Consider the following 25,977-nt stretch of genomic DNA (forward strand, 5'->3'; position numbering starts at 1 on the left):
GATGGATGAATCAAGAAAAGGCTTAAAGGTAGGCTGACTGACAGTGGCAACATCGACAGCAAGCCACCCAAAGGAAAGATGGGATTCCACGAGTTCACCTCATTCAATCTGGGGACAAATTATTCTTAAGCTGAACAGGACATAGGTAGAATCACCCTCAAAACCACACACCTATGCCAATATGATGATTCTGACTTAAAGAAGCAGCTCCAGCCTTTAGAATTCTCTATGGGAGTTTTTGTTATTGTTAAACGGCACTGCATCCACCTACTGAGTTTTCAATAATAGGCTAAAACATTCCCAGTAAGAGAAGACTTGAAAATAGACTCAGCCATATGAAAGAACAGAAGCTTCTTCTGCTGCCACACGTGACAGCAACAAGTAGCGCAGCCCCAGCTGTTCCTGCCACATCCTTTCCGCCCCAAGTGGAACAAGCACCTCCCAAGAGTGTGACTTAGCCTGACTGGAAGGGCTCAAGCTGAGGTTGGATGACAGTTAGGCAGGAGCAGGGGAATCTGTGTGCAGAGGAAAAGAATCCATTCCTTCACCTGGCACATGAACAGCGGCCAACTTGCTAGGTGGCCAGTCGCTGTGCTTAGGGACTTCCATGCACTGTCCCGTGTCGTGCAAAGGGGACAGATGGCACGCTCAAATTCAGGTAACCTGAGGCGGGATCAGTAAAGAGATCTTTCCCAAAGTGGGTGGGGTGGAGAGAAATTCCAAGGCAGTGGCTCAGGGCTAGAACCGAGGGAGCCCCCAGACCTGAAGGGATGCAAGGAGAGGGGCGCGGAAGAAGGTGAACTTCCTGCGAGCAGCGACCCATCCGTCTGGAGCGGCACGACTGGGGTTCCAGAGCTGGTGGGGGGAAAGGCTTGCAGCACTGCCGTTCCCAGCCCCGGTTCCTGCACGTCCTTCCGCAGAGGCTTCCAGCTACTACATCTGTTCAGCCCTGAGCAAATCCCGTCCAACTCAGAAGTTCTCTGATTCTGTGGGTTTCTAGTTGGGAATGAGGGAATGAGGGGGCATTAAGCCAAGAGGACATGCCGAAGGCTTTCAGACCGGGGCCTCCCTTACCCCCAACACTGGAGCAGATGCTGCAGTCCCTTTTCCTTTCCAGGGTCCTCTTCCTCCTTCCTAAGGTCCCCCTCTCTCTGTCCTTCCCCCTTCATCTTCACTCCAAGCTTTGCCCCTTTAATCTGGAAAAAGGCTCCTTCTACACCAGAGGATAGGCCTCTGCCAGACTTGAATTTTTTTGTTTGGAAAGGTAAAATCATTAACTCCCATCTCCACATCAACAGATCTATCCTTGGTGGCCCAGACGTCATGTTTTCCTACCCACACAATGGGAGACAGCTGCTAGCTAACAGGCCATTAGGCCAGAGGTCATCCTGGGCCTTTAAAAAAAAGCAATTTCAAAACGGGTATCCCCAGACATCAAGAGCAAAGCCAGACAGGCTCCTCTTGATACCACCTAGGAGGTCAAGGTGTCTACTCATCCCCCAAGAGAGTCCCACGGCATTCATCCTCAAGTGACCCCATGGCCTTTGGCTGGCAGACCCCACACAGGAGACAAGAGGAAAAGGGTTTCGCTTGGTACTCACTCTTACAAAGTTGTCAGGGAACAAACCTCTCCTGCCGTTGACCTGCCCCTCCCACCAGCCTCCATCCTCCTTCCTGATGTTGGTGATGATCTCACCCACGCTGATGGTCAGCTCATCGTCGTGCTGGGCCTGGTAGTCAAACTCCACTATGGCCTCCACTGGAAGGAAGAGGGGGAAAAGAGAGCAGCTTAGATCAGACGCTGGAGACATCGGAGGCCCAGCCGCCCTCGAAGGCCAGGGAAGTCACCTTAAAGGGATTTCCCCTCTCGGGAGAGCCAAAACAACAGGGCCTCACACAGAGAACTGATTTGGGTTAACCTGAGGCCTGTAGTGCAGAAACCACCAAGCGCTGGGCCGTGGCCAGGCCTAGGCAGGGTGGCCTACAGGTCCTCAGGGCCAGCAGGGGGCCGAGGGGAAACCGCGTGGTGACGACACCTAGCACCGCTTGCTCCACCAGGAGGGAGTCCAGCATCCTGTTCCCAAGCACCTGCTCACTGGGCGGTGCTAACTTCTCTGGGTCTCAGCTCTGCAAAGCGTGGACAATAAGAATTCCCCCCCTGCGGAGTTCACAGCCACCCAGTGGCGCCCATGCCCAGAAAGAAGGCTGGTGCACAGCCGGCCAAACCAACGTCTCCGGCTGCCTACGTCAGACTCGTAATTGCCCTCTCAGCAGACGAGTTCTTAGGCAGCAAGCCCATTTTAAGTTGTTTTCCCAATCTATGGCAATCTTTAGCACTGGGCAGGAGGTGGGCACACCGTGAGGTGAGGAGCACACACCTTCCTGTTTACAGAGTGCCTCTGCAAGTGAGCACAGCTAACTGATCCACCGACTAGTTCATTATCCATCGACTGATTATTCATCTAGACTTGGCGCCGGCCTTGTGCCCACCTCAATACAAACCCATCTCCTGACCTCTTCCTTTTTATGTACAACTCCATGTGAGTGAATAAAGGAAAGAAGGAAGGAAGGACAAATGAGGGAATGGAAGGCTAGAGAAAATCAGGATGAAACTCAAAATGGTGGATGAGCAACTGACAAGTTATGGTAAAATAATGGAAGATGAAAGGTTGAAACTATTGGTTAAATGAAGTTTGCGATTTGATTTCATCAAAATGCACTGAAGCACCTGGTGCCAAGTCGTAGGCTTGGCTCTATACCTACAAAATGAAAGAGACAGGGCCCCCACACTGAAGGTGCTTGTAGCCAACCCAGGAAGACAGGACAATGAGCAATTCTACAACAATGCAACATGAAAAGATTCCACAGAGGTATATGCCAAGCACCACACGATCACAGATGAAAGTGCGATTAGCATGAGCTCTACAGTGTATACCCAAAAATCAACTCCAAATGGATCATGGACCTAACTGTAAGAGCTAAAACTGTACAACTTTTATAAGGACGCATCGGAGGAAATCTTGGTGGCCTTGGTTTGGCCAAGATTTCTTGCAAAAAACAGAAACAATTAAAAAAGAGAAAGAAAAAGGGGGAGCAGGTGTAGCTCAGTAGCTGAGAGCCTGCTTCCCATGCACAAGGTCCCAGGCTCATCAAATAAATAAATAAACAAATAAATCGGAGAGGAAAAAAGAAAAAGACATCAACAGACTTTGCATATCTATTATGGATAAATCCCCAAAGGATTCCAGTTCAGAAGACCCTGCCCCTCCCAATGAGCTGGTGCTCTTCTCTTCCACTCATAATGTCAGTTAAACCTGACAGCTCAAAAGCAACTCAAAGCAGAATTTCCTTTTCTAGATCATTTTTCCATTCCAAAATTAGCTGGCTGACACCAGTGTCATAAATCTGCCCAGGATGAAGCTAGCTGTGAACCACGCTCATCATTTACCAACAGAAAGGAGGAGCATCGGAGTACAAGCAAGGCAACCTTTTCAGATTTCTCTGTCTCCTGACTAGAACACAGCAGAAACACTCAGATTTTCTTGCATGATGCTCCACTCCCCGTCACTTACAACGCGCCATCATAAAAATTAGAACCAGGTCGATTAAAATACAGCTTTCTTAAAATTACCTAGACACTGATCTATTGAAGCGTTGCTATGTGAAATGAGGTGACAGTCCTGCTGTTTATGTGCCAGGCACTTCTCCGTCATGAGCTCATTTCATCTTCACAATATGATGATGCCCATTTTCCCAATTAAAAAGCTGAAGCTCAGAAACAAAGAGATGTCGGCTGGGCCCTGAGCCTCAGCAGACTCCAGCTCCTACAATCTGATTTATTGGACTCACCTCACTCAGCTAAGATGGAGTTGAAGAAGGACGGCCGCCACACCATGGAGCCTAGAGTGCCTACAACTGAGAGCAGGGGGATTGCATCCAGTATCCATGTGGAATCTGAGCCTCCTCTTGACAGGGAGGTGCAACGGACACAGCCAATCCAAGGTCCACAGAGAAAAGGTGGCTTTGGAGTGGGAAAAGTGGACATGGTGGCTGAGGGGTGTGGGGAGTGGCAGGAGGAGATGAGATGTGGGGGCACCTTTGGGACTTGGGGTTGCCCTGGATGGTGCTTCAGGGGCAATCACCGGACGTTGTGAGTCCTCCTAGGGCCCACTGGATGGAGTGGGGGAGAGTGTGGGACTTGATGTGGACCGTTGACCAGGGGGTGCAGAGATGCCCAGAGATGTACTTACCAGGTGCACCAATGGATGTGTCATGATGATGGGAGTGAGTGTTGCTGGGGGGGGGGGGGGGGGTTGAATGGGACCTCATATTTTTTTTTAATGTAATATTTTTACAAAATCAATTAAAAAAAAGAAAAGAAAAGAAAAGAAACAAAGAGATGTTGATCCTCAGATCCAGGGATCTCCAAAGTGCAATGCACCCACTTTGGGGATCTGCTGAGATGGTGGTGGAAATAGTCGGACATTTACTCTTTTTTTAATCTGAAGAAGAGAGTCATCTTCCCTAATGTCCCACTTATAGACTGACCCTGGCTCCTTCGCCCAGTCTCTAGGTCCACCAGGGGTCCTCCGAGGGGCGAATGGTGGCCCTCAGCAGGGGGTGCTGCCAGAGGCCCGCTGTCAGCACAGGGGCACACTGCAGGTCTTGATGCCTGCTGGCAGAGTCTACTCAGGGATACTACCTCTTGTGACCAACACTCACGAAACAGATGAGAGGATTTAAAAGACCTGTGCAAAGAAAGTAGAGGTTGAAGCCAGCATCACACAACTCAGGGCGAGGTAAACAAGAAAATGGCAGAGCTGGCGATTCAGTTCCCAGGAGGAGCTCTTTGCCAGCCACCTTGGGAGGGCAACGCAAGGACAAGGCGGTCGGACCTGACAGGGAGATGACAAGACATCTCTAAATCATCAAGGCAATGTGTAACATGGCTTGACTTCCACGCTCGACGTAGGCCTTAAGTTACCTAATTATAGGAGGTAACTATTGGGATGGGCAAGATGTTTTAAAACTAGGTATCTGAAGCATGAGGACAAGTGTCCTTGTTTTCCACCAAGGTCTAAAGTCATAACAATACTCTTCGAGGTATTATTTTTTAAAAAAGAAAAGGCTTGGAACACTGACTTAGGCTACCCCAGGAGGATCCCATCAGCACTGAGATGCCGGCTCAGAGTTTTCCTGACGGGGAACATGAAGTGGCCCTGAGTGAAGGTGGGACACGCGGCAGGTAGAGAAGAGGACAGGAGGCTCCTGAGGAGGTAGGCGGTCAGGGGGCCGGTCTAGCTGGTGAACTAAAACCCTCTGGACTGTCGGAGCCTGGGGACCCCACTGGCTTCCTGCTCACAGCCTTGCTTCCTCCTAAACAGCGAGTCGCGTTTTCTGTTCCCTGTGCGGACTCTATCGAGGTAAAGCTGGAAAAGGACAAAAGAATCCACTTCCAGAAGGTGTTGTCACGACCAGAGAGAAGCGCATCCTGGTTTCCCTTCACTCTTGCCTTAGATGAGCCCAAGGACTCGCGTTAATTGATGCCTGCTATGAAGAAGGCTGGAGTTTAGGGACTAGAGACTTGGATAGGCCAGTCATAGCTGCATGATAGTCCAGTCTTCCCAAGAGCTTTTCCGGGGTGCCTTTCCCAAGTTACCTTTTCCTTAACCCCAGACACACAAGCAATCACTGTGCGCCCTCCCCGCCTTCTGGCCCCAGCTGACCCTGTCTACCCTCCCCGCCCCTGGCACCCAGGCAGTCTCACACTGGGGCAGCTGCAGGTGTGTCTCATCCTCACAGGGAACCTATAACTAGACATGCCTTCTGGGTACAGATCACCTAACTTAGGTGGGCTGTGACCCCCTGTGAGCACCTATGACCCATAAGAAGGTGCTCCATGAAGACCCTGACAAACTCAACACTGACTTGCGTTTTATAATGGCAGATGGTTCTCTGCCCAAAATAGGCGCTACGAAAATGTCAAGTGTCAATCACATTTTTGCAAATTGAGTCATATACTTCAGTACACTAAGGGAGCTTGCTATTTAAAGGATCCTGTGGTTAATTCTTTTGTAACATGAACAATCACTTCCTGCTTTACCTTTCCTGTCAAGATGAATTTGTACATATCAGGTTTCTCCAAGAGGAGGGAGCCTGTCTATGGCCTTGTTAAGTGTCTGTCCAGCCCCCTCTCAGGGCCCTTGTCCTCTGCACGCCTTTGAAAGGTTTCAGTATTTTGCCGTGCGATACGGTACCACTAGCTCCATATGGCTATTGAACACTTGAAATGTGGCTAGTCCAAATTGAGATGTGCTGTAAAATACACACCAGATTTCAGAGACTTATTAGGGGGAAAAGAATGGAAAATAATCTCAATAATAATTTTTATATTGATTGCATGCTGAAATGGTAGTATTTTGGATATGCTGGATTAAATAAACATACTAATAAGTGAATTTCACCTGTCTCTTTTTATTTTTTTTAATGTGGCTACTAGAACATTTAAAATTAGCCATGTGGCTTGTATTATATTTCTATTAGACAGTGACGAAAGTTTAGGATAATGCCTGGTACACAGGAGAGTAAGATCTCAGATTGCACGAAATCCAGCCAAAATATCCACTGGAAAGTCTGTGCCCCCAAACCCATTCCCTTGCCTTCAGCTGTAGCTGCAGCAAGGACAGAACATTCCCTAAGGTTTTTTTGTTTGTTTGTTTCATTTTTGTTGTTTTTGTTTTCTAAATGGTACTCTTTACACTACCTCTGGATATGAGCAGAAAATTTAAACATTAAGCTAAATCAACTCTATCAGAGATGTAATTCGGGTGGCAGTAAACAAAATCCCATATTTAAAGACAGCATAAATTTAAGAATTTAGCAAGGTCTCCGGGTCAGAAAAATCCCACCCTCCAGCTGCCTGCTGCTGCCAGAAGCCAGCCTCATATCTTTGCTGGCTGCAAGAGCCCAAGCTGTAGTTACCCCCGGGCAGGAAAAAAGACAAAGCAGGAGGAGATAAGACATCAGCTTAGAAATGCAAACTGTTTCCACCTCCCCTATCTCCACCTTCAAACTTGCTGGAATGCCTCCTCCCCCCCAAAGTTGCACTGGGTGGTTTTGAGCTGCGGGTTGGCTCAGCCAGCTACCTAGCAGCTTCTCACGGTAAATTTCTCAGGGGCGGCGCTTCCGCTGGGTGACCCGGCCCCTCCCGGCCTCCTCGCAGTGCTGTGCTTCCTCTCTGCAGGCACTTACCACGCTGGGTGTCATTTCAGGGGGATCTACCCCAGCCAGACTGCAAAGCCCATCTCCTGTTCGGGCTCCTACCTCCCACGCCTAGCACGGCTGGCTCGACTAATATTTGAACAGACAAGAAAACGGGAAGGGAAAGGAAGTATTTTGTAGTTAATGTCCTTCATCTATATGTACATAGATGTGATGTGGCCAAAGTCTCAGGCCACGTTTAAACTTTAATAACTCCAGAAGTCGAAATGTTGTAACCAAGGGTTAAGTAACAAATACTTGTGATTACTAAGTCATTCTATGGATGCCTTTATATTATAAAATAGCAAAAGGTGAATACCGGAAATGACTGAAGTTGCCTAGAGGGCCCATCCAGTCCATGGTCACTGGAGACTTAACCTCACCCTTGCAAAGGCTTGCTACTGTGCTGGTAATTCTAGACTGCCCTCTCCCCGTGTTTAATTACTATTGGGATGGTTACCACTCCACCCCGCTGTTTAATCTCCCTGTGAAAGGCCGTGTAACTGGCCTTATTGCCCTCTCCCTATCTCTGTATATTCCCATCCCAAATCCTTGTGGCTGACCCAGGTTTGCTACCGTACCGCCTCCACCCTACCCCCCCATACTGTTCAGCCCCTTAATATTTATTAATGAAGGAACCTGTACTCAGCTCCACCCCAGTTATTCATTAGCACCCCCATGTTATATAAAATATTAGAATGTCCGCAGATCAGGGAAGCAGTTTTGGGCCAGAAGGCCACTGTGCTCCATTGCTTACAACCAGTAAAATGCTCTTTGAAACCCCGGTGTCCCAGGAATTGGCTTTAAAGACCATCAGGATAAAGAGCCCACTCATGCTCGGTATAAGTGTTATCAACTTTTTTTTAAATTTTTTTTAATTTCTCTCCCCTTCCCCCCCGCCATTGTCTGCTCTCTCTGTCCATTCGCTGTGTGTTCTTCTGTGTCTGCTTATATTCTTGTCAGCGGCACCCTGAATCTGTCTCTTTTTGTTGCGTCATCTTGCTGCGACAGCTCTCTGTGTGTGTGCAGTGCCACTCCTGGACAGGCTGCCCTTTTTTCGCGCTGGGAGGCTCTCCTTGAGGGGCGCACTCCTTGCGCGTGGGGCTCCCCTATGCAGGGGACACCCCTGCGTGGCAGGGCACTCCTCGCACACATCAGCAATGCGCGTGGGCCAGCTCCACACGGGTCAGGAGGCCCTGGGTTTGAACCCTGGACCTCCCATGTGGTGGCGGATGCTCTATCAGTTGAGCCAAATCCGCTTCCCAGTGTTATCAAGTTAAGTTGCTTTTGTGCTCATTTCGTTTTGTGAATTTTTAATAACAAGTTTTGAGTTTGAATTTTTTATTATAGTCCTCTGACTGAAGACAGCATATAAAATCAAGAAACATTTTTTCACCAAAAGAGCTCACCATCACTGATCATTGGAGATGGAAAGAAAATTAGCTACTTTGTTGAATTCTTTTTCTCTATTTTACAGATGAGGAACTGAAGCCTGGAAGGTTCCATGACTAAGGTTTAGAGAGCTACTGAGAGAGCTAATTAATGGCAGCATCAAAACTAGGACTAAGCTTTTCCAAATTACAGTTCACACAAGAGAAGGGAAGATATAAAGTGAAAAGGAGGGAAAATTGAGATTTTCACAGCACTGGGCTTTTTTAAAAATTCTGTCATATATAGCAGTTTCCAGAATAGCCAGACAAAGCTATATGAGGCAGGAACATGTAAGCACCTATACTCAAATCTAAAGAGAAAGAAAACAGTTTAGTGGTTGCCTGGGACTGGAAATGGGAACAGGGACTCACTTCAAGTGGGTTATGAGGGATCTTTCTGGGTGACAGAAATGTTCTCAAATTGAATTATGATCATTGCATAATGCTGTAAGTTGGCCAAAAATCACAGAACTGTACACTTAAAAGGGTGAGGTTTTAAACCTCATTAAAGCTCTTTAAAATTAAAAGAAAAACTCTACATGATGTATACTTAGTAATTTATGGATTGCAGCTATTTGTTCATAGAGATGGTCAGTTGTGTTTGTTTCCCAGGGACAGACCATTCCCCCCACTCAGGGAGGGGAAGCTGCTTGGGTGACTACATCCCCCATGGGACACAGTCTGACTGGGCTGTCAGTCAGTGTGCCCTGCCCCCTGCCAGGCAATATATGGGCAACTGTGACGCCACAGTGATGCGACAAAGATTTGGAAATGGCCGGAGCAAGTAACCAGGGGGTAATTCCTAAGGCCTGAACCTGTTAGCAACTGAACATCAGTTTCCTCAAGGAAGACAGGCTCAGAACACAGACCTGATGAACAAAGGCCACCAGACCACCTCACAAACTCTCTCCCCAGGCAGAAGGCAGCAATCCGCAGGCAGGGGTGGCTTCCTGTAGTGGGCCCAGCAGCAACTCAAGGAACTGGGCATCAGTGGGGAGAAGGGAAAAGAGACGGAGAAAGCAGAATGAAGAAAGAACAAAACTAGCTGTAAGAGAGGCCCACCACTGACTGCCTCGGATGCCGCTGAGAATGCTCGTTAACTCCCTGCTTTTAGGAAGTTCAACAAACCCCAGCCTCCCAGTCCAGCTCTTCCCTCTCGCTGCCTCTCAAAGCATCTTTGCAGAGGATGTGAGGTGGAGGAGAGAGAGTGCGAGCTTTGAAGCCTGGTGGACCTAGGAGTGGAGGCAGCTTAGGCTTTACTAGCTGTGGGACATGGGGCCATGACACCTTGCTTGAGTTCATTTTCTTTTGTTTAAAATTGGGGGGTTATCTACCAAGTGGACTGTTACGAAGTTGAGGGCTGATGCTGGAAACTCTTGCACCCAGAAACTGCTCCCTAAATGACAGCCACTGGCCCATGGCCCTTTATCAGGCTGTGTGCTATGAGGCTTTCTCCACGCATCCCCAACCTGTCCAGCCCCTGGAATGGGGGCTTCGGAAGGGCAGATCTGAGCATCTTCTTCCCCTAGCCTGCTGTCTGGCATATAGCAGGTGCAAAATAAATGCTGAATGAGTGCATCAAGGTAACAAAGCAGTGCCCTGAGAAAGCGTTAACCCCAAAGCATACCTTTATCATTCAGCACAATAAAAGGCGGTGACAAATGTGGGCCTAGTTGACTTGAAGGCTAGAGAAGTATGACCCACTGGTCCAAACCTCTCGAATGCTACCGTGACTGGTCTCAATTCCATTCATGACTCTGCCATGATCTTCACTCCTGAGAGCAGAGCTGCATTCTATCAAAGTTCAGAACAGGGCACAGGGAACCCAGAAACCAGAGAGGGGTTCACAAAGCCCTGGGGCCGGTAAGTGGACTTGGCCCAGTGGTTAGGGCGTCCGTCTACCACATGGGAGGTCCATGGTTCAAACCCTGGGCCTCCTTGACCCGTGTGGAGCTGGCCCACACGCAGTGCTGATGCACACAAGGGGTGCCCTGTCACGTAGGGGGTCCCCGTGTAGGGGAGCCTCACGTGCAAGGAGTGCACCCCGTAAGGAGAGCCACCCAGCGCAAAAGAAAGTGCAGCCTGCCCAGGAGTGGCACCGCACACATGGAGAGTTGACACAAGATGACGCAACAGAAAGAGACACAGATTCTCATGCCGCTGACAACAACAGAAGCAGGCAAAGAAGAACATGCAGCAAAATGGACACAAAGTGCAGACAATGGGGGAGTGTTGAAGGGGAAGGGGAGAGAAAAAATAAAAAATAAATTAAAAAAAAAAGCCCTGGGGCCTAGGGTCCCTCAGCCTGCATTTGACTCCTTTGCCTCACCAGGGGGACTACTGCAGGAACAGTGAGTTATTAAACATGGCCCAACTCCAATCAACCCTTACGACCCTAGCACACAGCTCTTTTAAGAACATGTATTAGATGGGCTGGATAAGAACAACTTGGCCAGAAAAAGATTTTTTTAAATGAAAAAGAAAGCACAGATAAAGTACACAGATGAATCTGCAAGTAAAAAAAAAAAACTAGTGAAGCAATAGCCGAAGAGTGGATGCAATCAACTGTCCTTTAACTATGAATTGATAAAATACTGCAGAGCCATACAGAGGGATGTTATTCAGCCATGAAAAGGAATGATTTACTGATACATACTACCACATGGAACCTTGAAATGGTGTTAGGTAAAAGAAATTAGATATGAAAGGCCGTATGCTGGCCAATTCCATTTACATGAATGGTCCAGAATGAGCCAACCCATCGACTCTGAGAGCAGCTCAGCAGTTTGCCAGGGGCTAGGGAGAGGAGGGAAGAAGTGTGGCTGCTGGATGGGTTTGGGGCTCCTTTTTGGGGTGATGAAAACGTTCTGCAATTAGATAGTGGTGATGACTGTACAAGCATTGAGAATGTGCTGGAAGTTACTTTAAAATAGTTAAAATGGTGAATTTTATGTTAGGTGAATTCTACCTCAATAAAAAGAAGTTTCTTCTCACTAAACAAAACAAGTGAAGAAGGACAGTTTGTTATAGTCGGATGAGCCCGTTTAGAGAATGGTTCTTGGGCAAGAATTATAGGGGAAGGGGGCAGCTAAACTGTGTATTAAAAAACCAATTTAATAAAAAGCCACTTGGGAAGCAGACTTGGCTCAATGGATAGAGCGTCCGCCTACCACATGGGAGGTCCAGGGTTCAAAGCCAGGGTCTCCTTGACCCATGTAGGACTGGCCCACACGCAGTGCTGATGTGCGCAAGGAGTGCCGTGCCACACAGGGGTGTCCCCCGCGTAAGGGAGCCCCACGTGCAAGGAGCGCACCCTCTAAGGAGAGCCGCTCTGCGCCAAAAGAGCGCAGTCTTCCCAGGAGTGGAAGAGCCGATGCAGCAAGATGATGCAACGAAAAGGGACACAGATTCCCGGTGCCGCTGACAAGAATACAAGGGGACACAGAAGAACACACAGCGAATGCACACAGAGAGCAGACAACTGGGCGGGGAAGGGAAGAGAAATAAATTTTTAAAATAAAATAAATCTTTAAAAAAACAATAAAAGCCACTTAAATCAAAATAGTTTAGCCACTTAAAGAAGACATACCTTTTTTTTCCAAGTAGAAGAAAGCAAGCACATGAATGTGGCTTTACATAAATATTTGGCAGGTTTAAGAAACAAAAGGGCTGGAGGATGAAGGGAATGGTTTTTGTTTGTTTGTTTGTTTTCTGACTTTGCAAAGGCTCCAAGGAGACCCAGAGACAGATGCCTAATTATAAGGTGATCCCTTATTTTTCTTAACGAGAAGTTCTAAAAGGTTTGGGGCCAGCCTGAACATACATATACTTTAAAACTGAAGAAGAAACAGTCAAATATGTGCTTATACTTATTGCTCATTTAATCGCAGATTTTGTAAAATGAAATCATTTGAAAACATTGATTTCTCCCCAACACCCTCTCACTTCATGAAATAATTGTATTTGACAGAAACTGCATGGCTGGTGGAAATGCCTTTGATTACAGATAAGAGATATAAAAGGTCTCCTTAAACTACTTTGTTCCAAATGAATTAATAGAGCCCAATAAGACAAGGTCTTCTGTAAGGACTGGGATAGACTGCAATGCTTTCTTTTCTCTAGAATAGTATGTGGGGGAGGACCGGGAACTGGTTTTGGGGTTTTTGAACAGATGTTTCAAGGAAGAAGAAAAGCAAAAGCCTAGATGCTGATTTCAGGGTAGCTAAGCCCAGTCAGCTGTAAGCTGAAGAAGCAAGGTGGGGGTGGGGGGCGAAGAGACAAGGTCCAAGAAGTTAAGAAGGACTCCACAGGAAAACGTGGCCAGTCACCTGGGGGGGGTTAGTCACTGTACGGTCTTCTGTTAGCAAGAAATGATGCACTTCTGGTAAGAGAGTAGACAGTGAACTGAGGAAACCACAGTGAATCTTTCATTTATGCCCCCAGGGCTAATTATCCTGCTAACTTGTGAGCTCCCAGAAGGCAGAAGAGATCTCTGAAACTGCAGCTCGTGGCACTTCTAAATGCAAAGTCGCATTGCCCGATACATCTTTCTCCCTCAAGTGCCCAGCTGAGTGCTTGGTCCCAGCAGGCACCCGAGAAATGCTTGTTGCTGAGTGAGGAGCAACTTGCAAAGATGATTTTGACAAGAAGCTGAGAATCCTAGAAGATGAGATCTGAGATAAATGCACAGGGCTGAAAGCAGAAAGTAACAGCAAAACAACGGCTCTTCACAGCAGTCGAGAATTTCAAAATCTCAGATGCATAACGACTTTGAGCTCCCCAACATATAATCTGGAGATAACACCTCACGTATTCGCAACACCATACTGCGTAAGGTTATTAGGATGGCATATTTGATGGTTTCGTCCTATGTTTCACCAATGATCTTATATAGTAACAATGAGTCTGTCGACATTTGCAACTATCAATTGTTTGCCAGTCATTGGCTTGGCACTTTTAATCGTTGAACAATTTGAACTAAAAGTTGCTGGTCAAGCGTCTCCTTCAAAAATTTTTTCTTGATCAACTGCACTGTAAATACTTCATAATAGTATCAGGAAAGCACTTAGTAAGTATGTATCTATACCGACTAACATTAAACAGAAGCCAAGTTAAAAGGCAACGTTTTGCTTTCCTTTGAAAGTTGCAACTTAAAGTTGGACAAACAGAATCAGACCTCTATAAACTGGACAGGGACTTGAAAATTTTTAAGCCTTTTCCAAAACTGAAACACGAGGTTAATTTTCAAAGAAAGCAAACTAAAAGAATCAACAGCCCCACACCAAAAGAAGACCTCTAGGATCATCTGAAAAGAGCAAAGTGATTTTTCTTTTTCAGAAGCAATTAGACTTAATCTCTAAATACCATTTCTCACTGAAAGGAAGCCAGGGGGCCCCGGAGAAATGGTTTAGCCAGGTCTGGGGCAGGAAATGTGATAAACCTGGAATAGTTTGTCACACCAGAAAGCAAGGAAGCCACCCACAACTTACTAGGGTCATGTCAAGAGAGCTCAGCAGGAGGCTCCCGCTGGCCACAAATGGCACCATATGAGTATCCATAAGAATAACTGCAATGGATTGAAGCACAAATACGTTTGATAAGTTTCAAATACAGTATGCTGTGTGATATACGTTTCATAGTGATACTTTAAAGAAGAACTCATCCATTCTCTTTGGAGGATGAAAACCAGCAAATTAAGGGAAAGAATCTAACATTTATCCTCCCTTTCCTCTATAAGTTCAGGATAGCTAAATAGTTGATGAGAACTTTCTCTTCATAGGAGTATTCCGGCTAAGAAATGAAGACAAATGAGAGCACTGGACAGTCGACATTTTGCAATGACCTGGGCAGTGATCGCTACTGGCTGCTGCCATTACGAGAGAGACAAGCAGGTCCCAGCCACGAGCCAGAAGCAGGAAGTACCTGACATTGCCCGCCAGTCAAGTATTCTGGCCAAAAAAACTGCATCTGAACCAGATCAAGCCTCTGGATTTACTACCAGTGTACAGGGATGGCAGGGGACCAAAGGCTAAGCTCAACAGTCTCCTAAGGATTCAGTCAACAAAAGTCAGCCTCAGGAACTCTGCAAACGACTGCAGTTGCTTCATTTGAAAAAAAAGGAAAGGGGATGGGGGAACCTAGATTACAACACACTTAACCAACCAGTTACAAAGTACAAGGCCTTCCAAATTCTGATCCAAACACCCTTTGAAATTAACTCTATGTCACCATGGGAGATTCAAACTGGATGTCTGATAAGGAAACACTGTTAGTTGTTTTACGTGTAAAAGTGATATTGTTATTTTGGTTTTTAAGAGTCCTTATCTTCCAGAAATACACACTGAAACACAGATAGCTGAAATGCTCAAAATCTGTAACTGGGAGAAGAATGTTCTATACTGAATTTAAAAGATGAAGAGAAAAACCTTACTGCTGATGTAACTCAAGCTGGTGTACTCCCTAATTTTACAAGGGATTCAGACAGCCAGGCTGTGCACAGCAATACACCTGAAAGGAAGAACGGGTTTTGAAAGACAAAAAGATATGAGAAATACGTGTGTGTGTGCATATATTTTAATACTTGAATTAGTAAGGGCACTAAGTATCTATAAATATATTTAAATAAGAATCAGAAAGTATTTTTCCTTTTCAGTGCTACAGTTTATTCTGTGAATAATTATGACATCTAAAGCAGGAGTTCTTAACCAGGGGTCCATGGAGTGGAAAGATTTCAGGGTGTCTGTGAGTGTGAATTGAAAAAAATCAACTTATTAGCTTTTATTTTTTTAAGATTCATTTTTTATTTATTTCTCTCTTCCCACCCTGTTGTCTGCTTTCTGTATCCAGTCACTGTGTGTTCTTCTGTGTCCACTTGCATTCTTGTCAGCAGCACTAGGAATCTGTGTTTCTTTTTGTTGCATCATCTTGCTGTGTCAGCCCTCCATGTGTGCGTTGCCATTCCTGGGCAGGCTGTGCTTTTTCGCACAGGGCAACTCTCCTTGATGCACAAGCTCCTTGAGCGTGGGGCTCCCTTACACGGGAGATACCCCTGCGCGACACAGCACTCCTTGTGTGTATCAGCACTGCGCGTGGGCCAGCTCACCACACAGGTCAGGAGGCCCTGGGTTTGAACCCTGGACCTCCTATGTGGTAGGCAGATGCTCTATCAGTTGAGCCACCGCCACTTCCCTTAACTTATTATCTTTATTTTCTCTGACCTTTAACTGAAATCTACCATTTCTTTCACTTATAAATATATGTAATAAATAAATTACAGTAGTACTCACTTCACCTGACTGGCAAAGGGATCTGTGGAACAAAAAAGGTTAAGAATCCCTGATCTAAAGCAACAAGTAACCAAAATTGTGATCATCCCCCTGCAAGCAATGCATTGCAGAAGAAATTCTGCATCATGTTTCATCTGAAAATGAGGGGACTGGGTCTGTTTTTTTTTAACTGTGTCCAATGTGTAACCCTAATTTCTTTTTTTGAAATATACTTTTCTTTAGGAGGTACTGGGGATTGAACCAGGAACCTTGTACATGGGAAGCAGGCGCTGAAATCACCGCTCTCCTAAAATAGACTTTTAACTGCTTAAAGAATATATACTAAGCCACAAGAACAATCAAAAGTGTGGTTTATACACATTTGAAAAGCGTGGACCTGGGAATGAAGCTGCCAGGCCAACTCCGTGAATGGTCTATATTTGAGTTCCTCGAACTGTGTTTTATATAAGGAGGGCTGTGGTTTGCGTTGTTTAGTTGTAAAAGTGAACAGTAATTACAGTTTTTAGCAGAGTCCTGATCTTTTTCTTTTTCAGAATTTTTTTTTATTTATTTCTCTCCCCTTCCCCCCCCCCCCCCCCCGAGTTGTCTGTTCTCTGTGTCCATTCGCTGTGTGTTCTTCTGTGACCGCTTCTCTCCTTATCAGCGGCACTGGGAATCTGTGTTTCTTTTTGTTGCATCATCCTGTTGTGTCAGCTCTCCGTGTGTGCGGCTCCATTCCTGGGCAGGCTGAACTTCTTTCCCAGGGCGGCTCTCCTTACGGGGCGCACTCCTTGTGTGTGGGGCTCCCCTATGCGGGGGACACCCCTGCACGGCAGGGCACTCCTTGCGTGCATCAGCACTGCGCATGGGCCAGCTCCACACGGGTCAAGGGGGCCCGGGGTTTGAACCTTGGACCTCCTGTGTGGTAGGAGGACGCCCTATCCATTGGGCCAAGTCCACTTCCTGAGAGTCCTGATCTTTAAGAAGCACATGCCTTGCAGACGCTGGCAGGTCACTGGCCTGGCCCACGGTGGCCGCCCCCCACTCTGAGCAGCAGCCGCTCTGCTCAGGCCTCCCTGGACCCTCTACACCCTCACTGCTCAGCAGCACCCCCTGGCCCCACCCAGGCACCACAAATGAGAATCAGCCTCGTAACAAGATCCTCAGGGAAGTCATCCACACAGTACAGCTGGAGAAACGCTGGTCCACGTTGCTCTGGGGTTCCTCACCGGAAGGGGTCAGGATCACCTGTGGGAATCCTCTTCACCGGCTTCCCCGCTCTTCAAAATGGGGGGAGGCTCAGGTCCAAGGTGAAGGTGGCACCCTGGGTGTATCCATATACCCCTGCCTCTCTCCTCAGGCCCTCTTGAGGAGAGAGGCTCTTAAGTCTCCATCTGGGGAAAAAAAGCACGGAGGGTGTCTGGTGCTTAAAAGGGTCAGGGGGTGCTTGCAGACCTCGTGTCTGAAGCTTTCTGAGGCCCCTTTCAGGGCTACAAGTCTACAGGTCTGTAGGAGCACCACTGAAAAGGAAGCGGCCAGCGGGTCACCACTGACACTGGGCCACCCGCCCTCCTCCACCATCCCTGGGGGAGAAGAAGAATCACTTAAATGAAATGTGCAAATCCAGGTGCTCAACCTGTCCCTCTTGGGGGAAGGAGCAGGAATCCCGAGTCCTTGTCCCAGCTCGCATTCCATTTCACTTACTGCCTGTGTCTCCCACTGAACTGAAAGCCATGGAAGAAGTTGGGCCACCCAGAGGTGACCATGCTGGGAGGAAGCCCCGCCCAGGCCCCAGACCCTGTGAGTAAGCCAGCCTTCAGATGATTTCAGCCCAGACAGGCCGGGGACAAGTCGTTCCCACCATGCGCCACCCAAATTCTTGACGCACAAAATCCATGAGCATGGTGAAATGGCTTTTGGAAGGTGCTGAGCTCTGGAGTCATTTGCCACACAGCAAGAGTAACTGGAACACACTCTATGATAAGGTGACTATCACTGTTCCCAGTTTATGAAGAATCTGGCTCCAAGAGAGATCAGATAACCTGTCCAAGGGTGGGAGCTGACATCCCAGCCTCCAGCCAGTCTGGATTCACCGTCTGTCTTCTTTCCCCTGTTCCTGCTCATATTTTTTCAACCAGTAAAGATTTCCTGAGCATCTGTTCCAAATACAATGGCTGCAAAGCTAAAAACATATCTTTTTGAAGATATCAAAGTACGCACATGAAGGTGGCATGCTCAAATACAAACCAAACCAAATGAGGTCTGCCCACCCTTACAAATTCTTAGCTGACCTTTCATCTGACAGAAGGGCTCCTTGATCTAGTACGTACTGAGAGTATGGGGGATGGGGACACGGTGCGGAACGACAGGAATATGAGTCAGGGGTTCATCATGAAAGAGAAGTGAGGAAAAGATAAAAAGAGAAGGAAAGCTATTTCTTTCTCTGACATTGTATAAAGAGGGGATAAGTGTTTCAACAGTGGTATAAAGACGTGACGATGAGGGTACACGAGGGAGTTGACATCTTCTCTGAAATATTCATAGGAATCAAGGCCATCTATGGGTGAGGGTCAGGTATGAGAAGAGAGCCTGAGAAGCTTGAGGATAAAAGGTATGGAACAAGCCCCGGGCAAAATGCACCATGGAATTGTCTTTTGTAGTTTTCTGTGTGTGTGTGTTTTTACTTACAAAAGAAAAAAAGAACAAAGAGTGGGTAAGAAGTAAATGGAAGCACTGATGGGTGGCTATGAGGACCCAGCAGAATGGGCAACAAACAGCCCAGTGCCCACCCCCAGCCCCCTCCAGAGCCCACCACAGGGCCTGAAGCCAAGCACGGGGCTGCCCCAGGGGGAGAGAAAGGATTCGGAGGCGAGCTGGGTGGCTTCTAGGAACTGATACCAGGAAAGGAAGGAAGTCCAGAGCCTGTGAGATGCCAAGACAGCAGCGTACAGACTGGAGGGGGTGCACAGGACCGGGACCCAGAGCGTGGAACCACAACCTATGAGGACGTGGGCAGGGAGCTTCGCAGACCCAGACAAAATGGCGGACAGCATAGAAGCCCTACATTTTAGGCCTAAAGGGAAGGACGAGATGAGGCCTACCCTGCAGTGGCCAAGGAATGGCAGGAAGGGGGGTGTCCCTTCCTTCCTCTCTCCCGACTTTCATCCACACATTCTTTTCTAGAATTCCCTTCCCAAATAACTCTGCAAAATACCGTTCCATGGAATGGGAGACTGCTTATCCATATAAGTCTCGCAGCCTTAGCAGTGTTCAGAGGATTTAGAGGTCAAATCTCTCAGGAATGACAGCTATTTATTCAAACACACCCAGAACCAGCACTAAAGGAAACAGACAAGCTGGATTTACCAGTCCACAAGAGGGCTGCACCTCTATGTTGTTTAGCTTCCCCTTGGGGTCAAGCACATAATAGGTGTGGAATAAATCTTTATCATGTGAATGGATGTTGCCTTTGAGAGATATCAAGTGTTTGGGGAAGTTTTTTCATTCTTGATCCTGGAATTCAAAGGTCACCACAATCCGGCCTAGGTGGACTTTAACAACCTCACTCGCATTTACTCCCAGCCCCCAGCGCCCCCATCCAGCCACAGAGATCTTCAAGTCCCCATCACCCCACTAACTCTTCCCCTGAGGGTATCATGGATGTTCCTATCCATGAAATGTGTGGTTCCTTATTCCTTATATCACAAAATGCCCCTTGTCTTCATGGTTTGAGGTAACTTCGAACCCCTCCTCAGGATTGCCCATCACTCCATTCTCAGACCTACTAACTACAGCATTAGTTGACTAAACCATTTCAACCTATCACACACTGCCTCGTAACATCTTCTGAATTATTGTCTTAGACCAGGGGTCAGTAAACTTTTTCTTCAAGGGCCGGAGAGCAAATATTTGAGATTCTGTGGGCTACACAGTCTGTCACAGCTGCTCAGCTCTGAGTTGTAGCCCAAACACAGCCAGAGACAATACAGAAACAATGAGCATGTCTTGTTCCAATAAAGCTTTAGTTAACCAAAAGCAGCAGCAGGCCGAATTTGGTTCATAGGCAGTAGCTTGCTGGCCCCTGTTTTAGACTATTTTAATTCTTTCATTGTCTCTTAACTAGGATGCCTTGCCACCCCCAAACAGATAGAAGTTCCTTCAAAGAAAGGACCAGGTATTAGATATTTTCATTTACTCTTAGTCCCTACCCTGCAGAGTGCTACACATACAAGAAATAGGTATTTTTAAATAATATTTTTAGGTTGAATTTCATTGATTTATTATTTCTTTTTAGAGGTACTGGGGATTGAACCCAGAACCTCGTACACAGGAAGGAGGCACTCAACCACTGAGCTACACCCACTCCCCATGTTTGTTTATTTTTTTAAGAATTCTTTCTCCTCCCCCTCCCCCCCCCCCCCCCCCCCCCCGTTGCCTGCTCTCTGTGTCCATTCACTGTGTGTTCTTCTGTGTCCGCTTGTATTCTCATCAGGCAGCACCAGGAATCTGTGTCTCTTTTTGTTGCATCATCTTGCTGTGTCAGCTCTCCGTGTGTGCAGCGCCACTCCTAAGCGGGCTGCAGCTTCACGCAAGGCAGCTCTCCTTGCACAGAGGCCACTCCTTGCGCGGGGGGGGGGGCACCCTTACCTGGGGGCATCCCTGCATGAGCTGGCACTCCTTATGCACAGCAGCACTGTGTGTGGGCCAGCTCACCACACAAGCCAGGAGGCCCTGTGTATCAAACCCTTGGACCTCCTATATGGTAGGCGGACACTCTATCATGTTGAGCCACATCCGCTTCCCCCCCTGTATTTTTTTTTAATACGCATTTCAGTACAGGTCAAATGATATGCCACATGTCACACCTGATCTCCTGTCCTGCTAAGCGTGCACACTAACAGTGCAAACATTCATGTCTACCAACTAGTACTAATTTAATTGAACTGTGTGCCATAACATATTTTAAGAAAACTTTCCAGGTCTACAGTTTTGCCAGATTTTTTTCTTCTAACCATTTCTACAGATGGCCTAATAAATTCATTCCACCAGCTACGTAACAGACTACCACATTCCACAAGCTATTTAACATCAGCAGGAGAATTCAGGCTCTCTGCAGACAGAAGTGCCCACTTCAGCATTTCCCCCATCACATCATGGGCACACAGAGAAAGGTGGGCAAAGGTAAAAGGGAAGCTTTCAGGAAAAAAAGAGAGGAAATCTACCACCACTCTTCCCTACAAAAGCAGACATGAAACAATTACCTGTAACCAAAATAAAATTAAGTTCAGAGTGGGTTAGTGACAGTTCCTGTCATATGTTTCTAGCACTCTGCTAAATCAATAACTGCAGAAGAGTTGACAACTTCTGTAAAATTTCAAAAATGCAATAAACTACACCCCCTCCCCCCAAAAAAAACCCTGCTTTTGAATACGGTAATGTAGATTGTATACAGAGATCAAAAAAAGAAATTACCATGTTCTTTCAGAATGAAACATAAATGGGTCCCAGAAGGCCCCTAGACAGTTGTGACCTTTGATGCGTTAAAGGCCTCGCTTCCTCCTATCCCCTCAGAGGAAAGCCCGAGCACCTCAGTGCAGGCAGCTCGGGCAACACGGGTCCTTGTCCTTCAAGTCACCCTGCCCTCCCCTGCCAGCGGCAAAGAGCTGTAAGACTTGCTCTGGGAAAGAGCACTCTTCCACCCTCCCCCGAGGCAACCGTCCTCACTGCCTTCAGGTGGCTATTTGGTATTTGCTTCCAGGTCTCTAAGTCAGAGGCTTGCTTCCTTGATTTCTTTCCTTTCTCAGTAGGGAAGATGGGGTCTTCACTCTCCTTCATCCTCTCCTCCACACCCTTGCCTGCTGCCCACCCACCACCATTCCCCTTTGACAGGGTCTGCGTTCAGTTGACATCATTACAACCACACAAATGTTACCGGACGCCCTGCCACGTGGTACACTGAGATTATGTTTCTTTTCCATCACAACTCTACATTTCCATGGGGCTAATACCAGTCTTGTTTATTCTTTTGCTAAGTTTTCATTTGCTTAGTGAAAAGTTCATTAAAAACTCGATTCAACTCTAAACTCTTCCTCACTGGGCTAAATCACATCTCAAGGGAAGTGGATGTGGCTCAACTGATAGAGCATCCACCTACCATATAGGAGGTCCAGGGTTCAAACCCAGGGCCTCCTGGCCCATGTGGTGAGCTAGTCCACACGCAGTGCTGCCACGCACAAGGAGTGCCATGCCACACAAGGGCGTCCCCTGCGTAGGGGAGCCTCACGCCCAAGGAGTGTGTCCCACAAGGAGAGCCACCCTGCAGGAAAAAAGTACAGCCCGCCCAGGAGGGGCGCCACACACACGGAGAGCTGACGCAGCAAGATGACGCAACAAAGAGACATGGATTCCTGGTGCCGCCGAGAAGGCAAGCGGACACAGAAGAACACACAGCAAATGGCAGAGAGCAGACAACTGGTGGGGAGGGGAGAGAAATAAACAAAATAAATCTTTAAAAAAGTAAAAAAAAATCGCATCTCAAGAGGTCCAGGAATAGCAGATGGTCTATTAATTTCATCCTCCCTCAAAACCTTCTGACATGGGGGCAGGTAGCAGTGAAAGTTGGGGTGCACTAAGCAAGTGGCAAGGTGGGTTCTGGCCTCATTGATACGCTTGATACGCTCAAGAGACTGCATTCTCCAGATGCCTAGGGAGGCATTACTGGCGGACAGACAAGGTGAACCAAGGAGGGGGCTGCGAACATGAGCGCAGGCCGGGAACAGAAGCAGGGAACTTAAGAGACATTCCTGGGATTTTTTTTTAAAACTGCATAAACAAGAGAATCCTAGGATGTGAAACACAATGTTCACCACAAAAAACTTCCCTATTTAAAAATAAATGACACACTCCACACCAATATCATGCCAAACTTAACTGAATCCTACCTTTGCAAGCAAGTATGGTAAATGGCTTTTAAAGGGGGGAGGGTGCTTTCTGGATAACGTGAAACAAGGCCAGAAAAATTAATCAGAGCTAGAATAAAATCATTTAGTCCAGATCTTGCTTCAAAAAACAAAATCTAAGGATATAGACATACTTCCCAGCTCATCTCCGTTGAGATCAGAAGTTTTCCATGCTTTCTTGCGTATTCCATCATCATATTCCACATAGGTTTGTGGCAGCTTCCAAGGATTCAAGCAGTAAAACAAAATGTATGAATACTATATTCAGGAAATGTCAGGAAAAATAATAGGTAGAAGGTCAAGAGCAAGGGAAAGTTACGGCCTCAGTATGTAAAATAGCCACCACAGAGAGACCTACCACTTGGTCAAGCAAATTGGACCTGGAGTTCCCTGACAGCCAAAATAAAAAGGGAAGCATGAGCAATTACACGGTTTGCTTTGTCCACCTGGAGAGGTGAAAGAAACCAACAGAGAAAGAAAAACTAACCGGCAGAAAGAACTTTGCATGCAGGGTGGTTCTTAAGCCAAGAGCAACCCAGAAATCAATGTGGTGGGCCACAAGCACATTTTTTTTAAAGATTTATTTCATTTATTTCTCTCCCTTCCCCCCCGCCCGCCCGTTGTCTGCTCTTTGTGTCCATTTGCTGTGCATTCTGTGTCCACTTGCATTCTTGTCAGGCAGCACCAGGAATCCGTGTCTCTTTTTGCTGCATCACCTTGCTGTGTCAGCTCTCCGTGCGTGCAGCGCCACTCCTGGGCAGGCTGCGCTTTTTTCGTGTGGGGCGGCTCTCCTTGCGGGATGCATTCCTTGCATGTGGGGCTCCCCTACGCAGGCGGCACCAAGTGGCACGGCACTCTTTGTGCGTGGCAATTCTGCACATGGGCCAGCTCACCACATGGGCCAGGAGGCCCTGGGTTTGAACCCTGGACCTCCTATATGGTAGGCGGATGCTCTATCAGTTGAGCCACGTCCACTTCCCAACAAGCATTTCAGTATGCATCTCATGTAGTAAAGGTACATGCCTTCTGTGCTTTCTATCTCAATCCCAATCAAGAATGGGTGCATGTACCATGCTGTGGTGTAAAACATATTTCTAACCAGGAAATAGTCACAAAGGATGGATAAAAACAAAAAACTCTGATGGAAGACATCTTAAAGAGATGTAATGTCCGCCCCAGCCTATCTTGCCTGGCTGTACCAGGCTACAGTCCTGACCTGTCCTCCCGCTGCCTCCTCCCCCCCAGCCTTTGACTCTGTCCAGTGGTCTTACTGTGCCCCTTCTAGATGTCCCCTCAATGGTGGCCCCACTGGGCAAGTATGATAGCTTGGGGTCCCTCTCCCCTCCTGGCCCCTGTCTCCGAATCCACCTGCCGTCTCCCTGGCCCGCCCCATTCCAATCCCCCTCTCTTCTGGGGAAGCCTTGGTCAGGGATGGGAAAAAGAGAAGAGTACCTTTTCCTGCCTCCCTCAAATTGTATCTTCTCTCATTTCTCCACAATCCCTTTCAAATGCCAACCAAACATACCAGTAAGGACCTGGCTGATACCTAACATCCTAGTATTTTAACAAAGATGATTCACTAGAAATGACACATCATCTAATCAGTTTTATACAAAATGCTTAAACAGGTCATAGACATTTATGAGTAGCAGCAAAGTGGCTGCTCATGACTCTCTTTTAGAGGAGGAAGAAAATAAAATATAAGCCTCAGGGAAAGGCTAACTAAACTGTGGTGCATCCACCCCAAGGGGCTACTCATCAGCACTGAAAAAGGAATGTCCCAACAACAAGGACGAATCTCAACAACAGGGCCCTTTCACTCAACGTGTTTACCCCAAAGAGGGCCTACTGTACTGAAGCTCCAGAACAGGGGAAACTAACCTGTGGTGAAACACAGAATGGTGGGTGCTGGGAAGAGCAGGGGGGGCAGTGAGAATGAAGTTCTTTCTGGGGGGGGAAAGAACTATGTCATTCTTCAAATTCTTTATATTTTTTTAAAATTTCCACTTCAGGTCAATGTGCAAATACCTCACTGGGCTCATGTTTGATTTTCTATAATTTATTTTAAGACACTTAAAAGCAAAAGCAGTGTAATATATCGTTGTGTCTTAGTAGGTCAGTTAACCTCAGAAGCACCCAAGTCAGAACCAATACTCCAGGGATGGTGGTCAGCATATGAAAGACTGAATCAGAAGCTATCAGAGCCAGAGTTTGTTGACTGGCATAACAAAAATGAGCGATATGGGAAGCGGATTTGGCTCAACGGATAGAGCATCCACCTACCACATGGGAGGTCTGTGGTTCAAACCCAGGGCCTCCTGACCCACGTGGAGCTGGCACACATGCAGGGCTGATGCACGCATGGAGTGCCGTGCCACGCAGCAGTGTTCCCCGCGTAGGGGAGCCCCATGTGCAAGGAGCGTGCCCCACAAGAAGAGCCGCCCCAGGCAAAAAAAAAACTCAGCCTGCCCAGGAGTGGCACCGCACACATGGAGAGCTGATGCAGCAAGATGAAGCAACAAAAAGAGACACAAAAAAAAAAAAAAAAAGGGAAACGGACTTTGGCCCAGTGGTTAGGGCATCCGTCTACCATATGGGAGGTCCGCGGTTCGAACCCCGGGCCTCCTTGACCCATGTGGAGCTGGCCATGCGCAGCGCTGATGCGCGCAAGGAGTGCCCTGCCACGCAGGGGTGTCCCCCGCGTGGGGGAGACCCACGCGCAAGGAGTGCGCCCCGTAAGGAGAGCCGCCCAGCGTGAAAAGAAAGAGCAGCCTGCCCAGGAATGGCGCCGCCCACACTTCCTGTGCCGCTGACGACAACAGAAGCGGACAAAGAAACGAGACGCAGCAAATAGACACCAAGAACAGACAACCAGGGGAGGGGGGGAAATTAAATAAATAAATAAATCTTTAAAAAAAAAAAAAAAAAAAAAAAAGAGACACAGATTCCCAGTGCCGCTGACAAGAATGCTGGTGGACGCAGAAGAATACACAGTGAATGGACACAAAGAGCAGACAACTGGAGGGGGGGCGGGGAAGGGGAGAGAAATAAATTTTAAAAAAA

The 25,977-nt window shown here is 47.4% G+C and overlaps 1 protein-coding gene across 4 annotated transcripts in view; it reads right to left on the bottom strand.

The window, feature by feature from the left end:
* Positions 1-25,977, bottom strand: part of SH3KBP1 (SH3 domain containing kinase binding protein 1) — a 388,056-nt gene that overhangs the window by 337,685 nt on the left and 24,394 nt on the right. For all 4 annotated transcript variants that reach the window (XM_058292032.2, XM_058292030.2, XM_058292029.2 and 1 more), the window contains exon 2: positions 1,602-1,759. In XM_058292032.2, the coding sequence (XP_058148015.1) occupies positions 1,602-1,759 (158 nt within the window). The remainder of the gene's footprint in view (positions 1-1,601; positions 1,760-25,977) is intronic.

The sequence above is a fragment of the Dasypus novemcinctus genome, chromosome X (assembly GCF_030445035.2).
Source record: "Dasypus novemcinctus isolate mDasNov1 chromosome X, mDasNov1.1.hap2, whole genome shotgun sequence".
Lineage (NCBI taxonomy): Eukaryota > Metazoa > Chordata > Mammalia > Cingulata > Dasypodidae > Dasypus > Dasypus novemcinctus.